The sequence below is a fragment of the Hyalella azteca genome, unplaced genomic scaffold, assembly GCF_000764305.2.
Source record: "Hyalella azteca isolate HAZT.00-mixed unplaced genomic scaffold, Hazt_2.0.2 contig12396, whole genome shotgun sequence".
Classification (NCBI taxonomy): domain Eukaryota; kingdom Metazoa; phylum Arthropoda; class Malacostraca; order Amphipoda; family Hyalellidae; genus Hyalella; species Hyalella azteca.
Window position 1 is genome coordinate 103008 of NW_025942356.1, and position 12935 is coordinate 115942.

At 37.5% G+C, this 12935-nt stretch overlaps 1 protein-coding gene across 1 annotated transcript; it reads right to left on the reverse strand.

Annotated features, from left to right (window-relative positions):
- Positions 1-776: 776 nt before the first annotated feature.
- On the reverse strand, positions 777-12671 carry LOC108681649 (chitin deacetylase 1). Its single transcript, XM_018170702.2, has 5 exons — positions 12471-12671; positions 7121-7241; positions 3518-3648; positions 2365-2514; positions 777-2124 (listed from the first exon to the last, which is right to left on the reverse strand). Exons 1-5 carry the CDS (start codon positions 12547-12549, stop codon positions 971-973), a joined length of 1635 nt encoding a protein of 544 aa, XP_018026191.2. The 5' UTR covers positions 12550-12671; the 3' UTR covers positions 777-970.
- Between the last annotated feature and the right edge of the window lie 264 nt (positions 12672-12935).

Sequence of the window (12935 nt, forward strand, 5' to 3'; positions counted from 1 at the left end):
ATCATTTTTATTCCGTCACACTTTTACGACTGAAAACCAAAAAGCATCAAATTGTTCAATCGAAAACTACGAAATCTAACGCCGCAAGCACTATTTCTTTCAAAATTATCTGTGGTCAAAAGGGAATTACGTTTCATGGTCATACGGTAATTAGCTAAAAATTTAAGAAATGGAGAAAGCCCATCAAAAGCTGAATTGTTTGCCTGCCGGTGATAAAGGTATATAAATTCACTTAAAATGCATATATTACTGGAAGTTAGGTTTGTTATTGGTTTAACAGGAGAAATTATGAATATAAGCTTCTTGTATAATTGATATAGTGATTTTTTTAAATAACTTTTCTTTAACCAAAGTGATCATGTCTTATTTCAGTCAAAAAGCTTTGCAACTTATAGATCCCATTATTCAGAAATGTCACCTTCCAAACTCTAGGTACATTACGGATAAAGAATTTTTCTTACATATTGTGTAGTTTAAATTTATTAGTGAGCAACTTAATTACTATGAGCTCTATTTACATTTGAGTGAGTCATGGGTTATAAACATCACATTTTCCTATATGAAATAAGAACAGGTATTCAACAGGCCCTCTATAGAATAAATTAAATAAACGAAGATATTTCTTAGTCGATGACATATTACAACTGGTGGTATACTGAGACATTTATCATAGAAGTGTGATCTAGAATTGCTTGGTGATAGAATGAGAGTTACTGATAACGTTCAACCATAATTAAATGATCATTTTTGTTTTTGTTTTTGGATCGTGGCAGCCATGTAAAAAATTTAGGTTTTATATCCATGACTTCTACATATATTATATTATTAAGGTGATTATAATTGGCTCGACACATTACCAGTGAATCATGAGATTAATAGTTGCGTACGGTACTTTGTAAAGAAATACTATATTTTCAAATAAATTGGGTAAATTAAAAAAATTATCAACAGTTTACAAAGACTATGATGATTATATAATTTCCACGCCATCCCCGGTAGGGTCGAGCAGCCAGGGGTAGTTGCGGGGGCAGTCCATGCAGGTGAACAAACTCAAAGTCTCGTCAGGAATCTCTCGTGTCCTCACCGGGCAAGTGTTTGGTAATGAGCAAAATGGCAGACCTTGCACGTCGCATTTCTCCTTCCATTCTGGGAAATCGCGAAGTCCTGCCACTTCGGTCGGTGCTTGCATCCATTGAATCACTTGAAGCATGGTCACGAAATACACGTCAGGGTTGCCCGATTTTGACTGAATGAAATTGATGAGTTCCTTTTTAAAATTTTTGTTTCCTTTTAGCCAAGAAGCGTGGAAATGCAAGCCGAGTGGTGCACGGTTTGTGTTGTAGTGTCGTCTGAAGTTGTGCTCGAGGAAATGGGCAAATTGCTTTGGAGTCCGGATGTTGGTGCAGGAGTCGACGTAATGACACCCAGATAGTCCTTCGTCAAACTCTGGGTCGTCTCTTCTGTCCATTTCGTTCATGACCATTTCCCAGACGGGGTGGGAGCGTGATGGACAATTTTGGCCGTTCCCGTGACATTTGTGAGGCATCCTGAAGTACAATGTGTACGGCCATAGCGGAAGTTTCCCCAATGGCGCTGTAATCGAAGCGTCGTAGAAGAAGAACTGATCGTTCATCATGTCGAACTGAGCGTTTCCTCCAACCCTGAGGTAGGGCGCTCGTAACCCGACGATGGAATTATCTGTGATATTGGCGAAACGTTCGACGATGAGTCTGGCCCCAGCCATTTCAGCAAGCCAGTCGTCGTATGTTCCATGGGACCAATAGTCTCGACTTTCTTTGTTCGAGATCGAGAACACAGCGATCTCATGGCCTTTCCTGTGTAGTTCTTGAACTGCGGAGTAATTGGTGTACTTGTGCGACGTGAAGAACGTTGCTTTCACTTGACAACCGTTGGGATTCTTTCTTTCCCCGTTGAAGATGTCATCGTACAAATCCACATTATCAAGGTTGATTGCTCCTGAAAATGTGATGGTGATCATTTGCGGTGTTTGTTTTGGGTTGATATCACCAGGAATTCTAGTGCCGTCCACGGAACAGAAACATTCTGGCAAAACGCATTGACTTTTGTCGCACACCTGGGCTCGGTTTGGATCTTCTTCCACACCTGCGGTAAAAATATCGTTGTATAAATTTCCTGATAGTATAACATATCCTACCGCTCTTTACTCCACTTCGATAGTGTTACAACATATACTGAGCTTGATCCAACTCCTATACACTGAGCCTGTTACCCCTCTTATACAATAATGCTGTTACATGTAACACTGAGCATGACACCCTCTACACCGCACATGCTGCCACCCTAGCATCACAATCCTGACATCACATGCACCGGCTAACTCACCACACGTGTTCTCGTCGGAACCGTCATCACAGTCAGGTTTGCCATCACAGAAGAGCTCCTTGGCGACACACACGCCGCTGCCGCACGCCAGGTCCGTCCCCGAGCACAGCGGCTCCTCCGTCACCAGCAGCGGCTTAATCTTCCGCGGTCCTGGGGGGATGTGATGTAAGGGGATGTGATGTAAGGACAGATGATGTGAGGACAGATGATATGAGGACAGATGATGTGAGGACAGATGATGTGAGGACAGATGATGTGAGGACAGGTGATGTGAGGACAGATGATGTGAGGACAGATGATGTGAGGACAGATGATGTGAGGAGAGATGATGTGAGGACAGATGATGTGAGGACAGATGGGTTACGGTGAAATAGAATAACAGATATGTTACGTACGCGTTATCAGGACCCCAGGTCGAGTCAACATAAAAATGATGCGGTATCTTAATCACTATCACAAGCCATGTCTGCTTACAAATGAGACTCCTAATCACTACTACAAGCCATGTCTGCTGACTAATAAGACTCCTAATCACTAATACAAGCCATGTCTGCTGATTAATGAGGTTCCTAATCACTATCCCAAGCCGTGTCTGCTGATTAATAAGACTCCTAATCACTAACACAAGCTATGTCTGCTGATTAATGAGACTCCTAATCACTAACACAAGCCATGTCCGCTGACTAATGTCTCCTAATCACTACTACAAGCCATGTCTGCTGACTAATGAGACTCCTAATCACTAACACAAGCCATGTCTGCTGACTAATAAGACTCCTAATCACTAATACAAGCCATGTCTGCTGATTAACAAGACTCCTAATCACTAACACAAGCCATGTCTGCTGACTAATGAGACTCCTAATCACTAACACAAGCCATGTAAAGCCATGTCTGCTGATTAATAAGACTCCTAATCACTAACACAAGCCGTGTATGCTGACTAATGAGACTCCTAATCACTAACACAAGCCATGTCTGCTGATTAATAAGACTCTTAACCACTATCCCAAGCCATGTCTGCTGACTAATGAGACTCCTAATCACTATCACAAGCAATGCCTGCAAGTCTCACTCTCAAGTCTCACTCTCAAGTCTCACTCTCAAGTCTCACTCTCAAGTCTCACTCTCAAGTCTCACTCTCAAGTCTCACTCTCAAGTCTGTCGCAGTTGCGGACTTTGGTCTTCCAGTCACAGACTTGTCTGTCGACGTCGAAGGCGAGGCCGTTGGGGCACCGCACTGCGGCCAGGCGGCTGGGGCCAGAGCGTCCACTGCGGTCACATCTGTCATGCAATTAAATATTCAGTAATTAACTAATTATATATATATTTTGTTATAAATAAAATTTTTTGAACCTTGGATTGTTTCACTTCTTTTTTTTCTATGTCAGAACAGCTTCTTTTCCTGGCTGGGTGCACACCGAATGGGATTATGTTCAGAATCCAATTGAAATATATTTTTGCAGTGTTTTATTCATTATTATAGTGAATTTTGTTTCTAATAATGCTAATTGTCCGAGGAATCTTTAATACGGTGTAGTATAAGAAGAAATGTGACTTAGATATTGTCTTTAGTGATCAATAATGGTCTTATTTAAGAATTGTCTTTAGTGTTTGATAATTACTGCAAATTTTACGTAAAATTCGCATGCGGCAGCCAATATTGATAAATATCACATGAACATTCATTTCCGGGAAAATATTTACGGGATTATGTGGCTGCTTAGCACATATATGCGCTTCAAGAAAACCAAACATTGCCACATTAAAAAGAATTTTGGTTCCCAATAATGTAGTAGTGGACATTAAAAAATGTACTCACGTGAACAAAGGCTTATAACTGCTCAATGAAGTCTATACAGGGTGTCCCAAAAAAAACGATACCCAACTTTGAATGGCTGTAACTCGAAAAGTAATAGAGTTAAAAAAATTTGAAAGGTTAGGATTTGTTCCCTATGTTTATCTGCATCTCTTCACCAAAAATCAGACAGATCGATGTAGCCATAAGCGTTTGATAGAACTTTCAGTGACGTGTGCTAAAATCGTGCTTGCGCACAGTTTTAGTAAGATCATTTTGCATACTCATTACGTTGTCTTGACATGTTTTCTTTTCGCTGTTTTATTTTTAGCGCANACCCGTAACATGACCCGTATAACATAACATAACCCGTAACATGACCCGTATAACATAACATAACCCGTATACATGACCCGTATAACATAACATAACCCGTATACATGACCCGTATAACATAACATAACCCGTATACATGACCCGTATAACATAACATAACCCGTAACATGACCCGTATAACATCTGTCTCTTATACACATCTAGATGTGTATAAGAGACAGACCCTGTATAGTGTATAGGGCCCTAGCATTTATTTACTATATATTTTTATAGTAAATATTATAGTATAGTAAGATATACTACTATATATAGTAATATTATAGTAGTATAGTAAATATAATAAATATAGGTCATATTTAGGTTACTATACATATATGATAATTATGTATTATACATATATATGATATTTAGGTGCTATGCATAAAAATGATATTTAAGTATTTTGCCTAAATATGAAATGTATAGGTGTTCTGCATATTTGGGTGCTATACGTATATATGATATATAGGGGGTTTTGCACATTAATTAGCTGGACAAAGAATCGCGGGCTAATTTTTGGATGTTCGCTGTAATAAAATCTGTAATATATTTGAATTTTTTCTAAATGTGAATGTTAGTTATACATTTATGAGACTTGTTACGAGCACAATTTACCGATACATTTGGAGAAATGGGTGAGACTTTGAATGAGTGAGACTTTTTGGAGAAATGGGTGAGACTTTTTGGAGCAATGAGTGAGACTTTGAATGTGAGACTTTTTGGAGAAATGAGTGAGACTTTGAATGTGAGACTTTTTGGAGAAATGAGTGAGACTTTGAATGTGAGACTTTTTGGAGAAATGAGTGAGACTTTGAATGAGTGAGACTTTTTGGAGAAATGGGTGAAGCCACTCTGGGCTGTGTGTCAATACCTGGGCCCGTATACATGACCCGTATAACATAACATAACCCGTATACATGACCCGTATAACATAACATAACCCGTATACATGACCCGTATAACATAACATAACCCGAAACATGACCCGTATATTGTTCTGAGTGTAGAGACTTCAATTGACCTCCTCTTGATTTGTAATCAAATTATCGAGCGAACATATATATAAGACCATATATGTGCATGTATACTACCGACGCGATACTTCCTATTTATTTCGATTTATATTAGCCTTATATTAAGTCTTCATTATATCTCTATATGTAATACATATATTAGGCCTTTATGAGGCATATATTGGACTTATATTAGGCATATATTAGGCTTATATAAGGCCTTCTTTAGGCATATATTAGACCAATATTAGGCATATATTTGGCTTACATTAGTCATACATTAGTCCTATATTAGGCTTACATTAGTCCTATATTAGGCTTACACTAGTCCTATATTAGGCTTACATTAGTCATATATTAGGCTTACATTAGGCTTACATTAGTCCTATATTAGGCTTACATTAGTCATATATTAGGCTTACATTAGGCTTACATTAGGCTTACATTAGTCATATATTAGGCTTACATTAGGCTTACATTAGGCTTACATTAGTCATATATTGGGCTTACATTAGTCATATATTAGGCTTACATTAGTCATATATTAGGCTTACATTAGGCTTACATTAGGCTTACATTAGGCTTACATTAGGCTTACATTAGGCTTACATTAGGCATATATTAGTCATATATTTGGCTTACATTAGTCATATATTGGGCTTACATTAATCATATATTAGGCCCATACTGGCTTACATTAGTCATATATTAGGCCTATATTGGTCTTACATTAGTCATTTATTAGTCATATATTAGTCCTATATCAGGCTTACATTAGTCATATATTAGGCCCATACTGGCTTACATTAGTCATATATTAGGCTTACATTAGGCTTACATTAGGCTTACATTAGTCATATATTAGGCTTACATTAGTCATATATTGGGCTTACATTAATCATATATTAGGCCCATACTAGGCTTACATTAGTCATATATTAGGCCTATATTAGGCTTACATTAGTCATATATTAGGCTTACATTAATCATATATTAGGCCCATACTAGGCTTACATTAGTCATATATTAGGCCTATATTAGGCTTACATTAGTCATATATTAGGCTTACATTAATCATATATTAGGCCCATACTAGGCTTACATTAGNCAACACAACAACACACCAACACAACAACACAACAACACAACAACACAACAACACTCCAACACAACAACACAACAACACATCAACACACCAACACAACAACACAACAACACATCAACACTCCAACACTCCAACACCTGTCTCTTATACACATCTAGATGTGTATAAGAGACAGGGCCTATACTAGGCTCACATTAGTCATATATTAGGCCCATACTAGGCTTACATTAGTCATATATTAGGCCTATATTTGATTTACATTAGTCATATATTAGGCCTATATTAGGCTTACATTAGTCATATATTAGGCCCATACTAGGCTTACATTAGTCATATATTAGGCCTATATTTGTCTTACATTATTCATATATTAGGCCTATATTTGGCTTACATTAGTCGTATATTAGGCCTATATTAGGCTTACATTAGTCATATATTAGACATATAAGAGACCGTACACCGCACCTAACAACGTCTCTGCAGTCGTCGCCGGCAGAGAGTCTGAAGTACTCCTCAGAGTCGCGGCCTCTGCAGAGCTGCTCTGTGGTGGTGGCGTTGCTGCTCTGCCGGGGGTGCCGCTCTGAACCTGAGGGGTTTATATGAAGTTACTATAAAGTTTATATTGTAGTATATTGGTTCATTTTGGCAGAAGCTTCTCTTTTATGCAAGTTTGATTGTATTTTCGAAACGTCGCATTCCATTAAAATTTCATTTGGGAACCTGCTTTTTGATCTCCCGGCGCCAGCAAGAAATTTTGTTTGACTCAGTGAAAAAACGAAGAAGATTATTAATAAAAAGCATGCTCTGGTCTTTAATCGAAATTGTAGTATATATACATATTTTTATATTATATTACTATGTTCCCTTCAAAGTTTCCCCTTTAAAAAAAGTAACTTAGTAAAGTTGTATAATTGAAATGTTAAAAAAATCATTGAGCTCGTGCCCGACCCTTCTGGAAAGAAAACAATGTGAATTTTCTGCGATTTTTTTTCCATTTTCGATTCTTAGCAAAATCTTAACAAATGATTTTCATTTTCATACACAAGTATTCATCATCTTGTAACTCCTTCAAATATCATGAAAATCAAGGAGGGAGAAAGTTTTTAGTAGAAAATTATGCTAAGAATAAACTTTTAATGAAAACATATCAGTACTTTGATGTATACTGTTCATCAAGTTGTGTTTTGTCTACATCCTGCAGGGTACCACCAACACAGAAGTTCATAGCCGATATTTTTTATTATGCTTTATAATTTATTATAAATTATAATGATCGTTTATTTGTACTAAATGCCGTCCGGCATAATTCCCTGTACATGGAGGATGCAAAATCTTGTGTTTCGTAAATTTTATTATTATATTGAAAATTTGGCTCGATTTTTCTATCATTAAGTTCACCCCCCCCCCAAAAAAAAAAAACTCTAAGTTTGTAGCTGTTATACCATTTCTTATTAATCCTAAATGACAACCGGTATTACAACCCCGTACCTTATAAGAAGGTTGCGGAAGTTCTTGTGCTTCGTTAAACTTAATTATGTTTCAGAAAGTTTACCTTGCTTGTCATTAGAGCCCTCGTAAAAAGAACTAAGTTTGTTTTCTTGTTAATTAAGGAGAAGTTTTCTGTCTTTCCAACATCTGTTCCTTCGAGCGGTGAACATCCTCCAATGGCCGGCAAACATACACTCAGAGGAATGTAAAATTATGTTTCAGAAAGTTTACCTTGCTTGTCATTAGAGCCCTCGTAAAAAGAACTAAGTTTGTTTTCTTGTTAATTAAGGAGAAGTTTTCTGTCCCTCCTACATCTGTTCCTTCGAGCGGTGAACATCCTCCAGTGACAAGCAAACATACACTCAGAGGAATGTAAGAGTCATTGTTCAAATAGCGATGTACTTATTGCTCTTTTGTGGGTCGTCCTTACCTAGTTTATCAGTTTCAAGTACCAAAAAGTTTATAATTAAAAAAATGGCATCAATTGACATTAATCATTTAGTCATGAGTGCAATCACCTGAACAGAATCATACACCAAGACAACAACACAAAAACACAAAAAAAAACAAAAACACAAAACCCAAAACACAACAACAAACCAACACACCAACACAACAACACACCAAACAACAACACAACAACACACCAAACAACAACACAACAACACACCAACACAACAACACAAAAACACAACAACACACCAACACAACAACACACCAACACACCAACACACCAACAAACCAACACACCAAACAACAACACACCAACACACCAACACAACAACACACCAACACAACAACACAACAACACAACAACACAACAACACACCAACACACCAAACAACAACACACCAACACACCAACACACCAAACAACAACACACTAACACAACAACACAACAACACACCAACACACCAACACAACAACTCAACAACACAACAACACACCAACACACAAACACAACAACACACCAAACAACAACACAACAACAAACCAACACAACAACACACCAAACAACAACACAACAACACACCAACACAACAACACAACAACACAACAACACACCAACACACCAACACACCAACACAACAACACACCAACACAACAGCACACCAACACACCAACACAACAACACACCAACACAATAACAACAAAACGCCTTTTTGTAGGGCAAAACTGGGTCAGAATGACCCACACAATTGGGAAAATACAACACAATTTGGACAATGTCTCACTAATTTTTCTTAGTGTCGATGTGCTTTAAATGTTTAGCCAAAAGAAAGCAAAACGCCCGGCAAGTCCATGAGCTGCCTAACCTTTGCGGTTCTTCAGTTGCTGCATATGTTTGTCCTGGTGAACAAATTACGTTTCCTTTCTTGCTCTCTTCGTGTTGTTGCAGTTTAGTTAATGGGTAATTATTAACGGGTAATTATTAAGGTTTTATTATTATTGGGTAATTATTGTGGGTAATTATTGAGGGGTAATAATTTAGGTACAACCATTAATCGGTTATTAATAATGAATAACTATTAAGAGGTAATTATTAATGGGCAATTATTAATGGTCAATTATTAATGGTCAATTATTAATGGGTAATTATTTATGTGTAATTATTAATGTTAATTGTGATATTTTATCCATGTCTTTTTAATCTCGTTCTATGCAGGACAGAAGATTGACAGTAAATTAATTTGCATGGTTTACAGCACTAACAACAGTTATCTGCTTTACACGAAATTTCTGTTTAACAAAAAATTGCAAGCTATCATTTATAATTCTTAGAAACAATTTATATCTTTTGTAATTTTTTTAAATTTTTTCATAATTTCTCCCGAATAATATAGCTGAATAATCTTAATATAGCATAATAATAAAAATTAATAATCCTAACGATCTGTTATTAATGTTTAATCAAAATATACCACTTCTCCGCTTCGAAAAAAGAGTATGCGTAAAATGATGTCAGGAACAGAAATAAAATAAAAATACCAATAATTCATTATTATATTTCTTAAATTTACTGTATGAAAGTCATGTAACAATTAACTTTAATCACGCTTAATGAGATTGCAATGTTGCTAATAACTTTGAGGTCTTCCAACGCAGTGACTGCAACGCCAGCCAAGTGATGATCTCATCCACTGACTTTAAAACATTTCTAGAACTTTGCTTCAAAACAAGAGTATTTTAAACCGGAAAATTAATTTTATTAAGTTTCAACTTTTGTATATTGATATCAAAACACACAGAATCATGTTTCGGAAACTTCTGGTATCATTAAGCCTGGCAACATCTGCTGATATCATCGAGGCTTGGCAACATCTGCTATCATTAAGCATGGCAACATCTGGTATCATCAAGCATGACAACATCTGGTATCATCAAGCATGACAACATCTGGTATCATCAAGCCTGACAACATCTGGTATCATCAAGCATGGCAACATCTGGTATCATCAAGCCCGGCAACATCTGGCATCGGTTCTCATGTGGTGGTTGTCTACGAATCTCATTTTTAAATCATCGTGGGGGAATGTGTGGCCAGCCGAACACCGCGGTTACCCCTGGAATAATTTTTACTAAGAAACAGATGATCGACGTCACAAGATCCAGGAAGAGCGAGCGGCAGCCAACAGCGCCGCATAACGTGCATGTGTCGTGCGGCTGGCAGGCTTGACTGGAAGCTTCCATACCCGAGGCTGGGCGTGCGTCCTGTTCTGGAAACTTCCCAGGCAGTTTGGTGTTGAATATGCGCTTGATAACACGGAAAATAGTTTATATGAGAGACATGTGATGATAATTTATATGAGAGACATGTGATGATAAGTGACAGGTTATAAGACTAAGAAGACTTATTGACGACTGGATAAAGTCCCGCAGACAAGATGTTGCCAGAAAGAATATTCTTCTGCAAAGCGAAAAGACTCAGACGGAGGATATTCAAGAGGGAAGATTTTCTTTCAAATCGTTCATATTTTATGATTTCTTTATTTTAGTTGGAATGCCATTTTAGTTGGAATGCCTTCTCAATTTTGGTTGGAATGCCATCGACACTTATTATAAAATGATTTTTATATCACTGTCTGGTACCAATTGCACTCACCTTGAGATTAATCAAAATTTTTTTTCTGATATCTCGAGAAAATTTGAAGTTTATGTGTGTGTGTTTTTTGCCGCCTGTGTCGCTGTCAGCAACAAGTTTATAACGTGTAAAATTTTACAGGCAAAACAATGAATATTAAAAGAGAAATCAACTGAAAAAAGCTCTCTGGATTATAGTGGGTGGGTGGAAGTCAAGGAAAGGGGAGGGTGGAAATGGAGTGTGGGGAGAGGACGATGAGGGTGAGAAGGGGAATGGACTCCACCATCATAAAGTTGTGTAATGTAAGAACTCTTCAGTGGATTTTTGCAGCGCTAGAATTCTTGCTAATTTTTTTCCGAACAAATTAGTTGGAAATGCTTTAATATTGAAGTATTGATAAGCAGCGGAAACGAACCATTCGTATTTCGATCGGCCGTGTTTCAAATACCTACTATGTCTTATTACATCCTATAACGCTGGTGCAGCTGATTCTACAAAGCTGTTGCTGTTAGTGCTATAACTCTGCTGCTGTTAGCGCTATAACTCTGCTGGTGTTAGCGCTATAACACTGTTGCTGTTAGCGCTATAAATCTGCTGCTGTTATCGCTATAACTCTGCTGCTGTTAGCACTATAACTCTGTTGCTGTTAGTGCTATAACTCTGTTACTGTTACAGTTAATGACATAACGCTGGTACAGTTGATGACATAACGCTGGTACAGTTGACGGCATAACGCTGGTGGCAGGACAGAGAGCGTAGCCGCGAGTCACGCACGACTTGTAGCTCTGTTGGTGCGCTCTCTGTTTGATGCGGTCTCTGCGCTCTGCTCTGGTCTCTGTTACAACCCCTGCTCTGATCAGCACACTCTGTATTGGGCTTTCTGCTCTGCGTGTTCTGTCTGCGAAGTTTTACGTGCATATGCATTGTCATTTAATTGCTAAATCAATCTTGAATTAGCGTAAAAATTGCGTCTGCTTCCATTATTTTGAGCAATTTTGCCTGAAAAATGAATAAATTTTGGTTCGTCGTATCTATAACTTTACCTTCAATCGTCTATAATAATCTCTGTACTTATAGTATAATAATAAGCATATACTCATTATTCATCTGAGCATCTCAGCATTGACTGTGGTGCTCATGTGAGTGATGGTGACTTCAACGCTGCGTGAGTAATGATCCAACGGCCATCACTCATCGGTCGGTGAATGTCAACATCATGACACTCATGCTTGAAGCTTGACTCACCTTGAGCGTGCTGATCCAGCAGCATGAGCATGATGGCTACATGCATCAGCATGGTTGACCACTTCTTTGTCGTCAGCATAATAATGTAGGGCTAAAATGTATGGCTCAAATTTGGAGCTCAAATGTGGGACCAAAATTTGGGACTCAAATGTGGGGTTCAAAATGTATAAGGCAGAAGGAGCGAATTGCAAAATTTTTTTTCTTACCAAAAAAGCCAATTTTGAATAGAAATCATAATTATTTTCAAAATTTTCACCAATAAGATTCAACTGATAAAATCTAGGAAAATTTCATTTCGTTTTCTTATTTAGTTTCAGAATGAAGAAGTTTGTATCTAAATTACAGTTGATTTATCTGAATTTATAACTTTAAAATTGTTCACGGAATTGCAGGAATGGAAGTTTAAAATCAATAATCTGAAACTGGCATATTGATAATGTTTAATAAGAAATTATTTCTCGAAAA

Excerpts from the sequence above, each read along its gene's own strand:
- LOC108681649 (XM_018170702.2), bottom strand. The coding sequence starts at position 12,549 with ATGCTGACGACAAAGAAGTGGTCAACCATGCTGATGCATGTAGCCATC. Across the intron at positions 3,649-7,120 it reads GACTGCAGAGACGTTGTTAG|ATGTGACCGCAGTGGACGCT; the intron begins GTGCGGTGTACG and ends ATTGCATGACAG. Across the intron at positions 2,515-3,517 it reads CAACTGCGACAGACTTGAGA|GACCGCGGAAGATTAAGCCG; the intron begins GTGAGACTTGAG and ends ACATCCCCCCAG.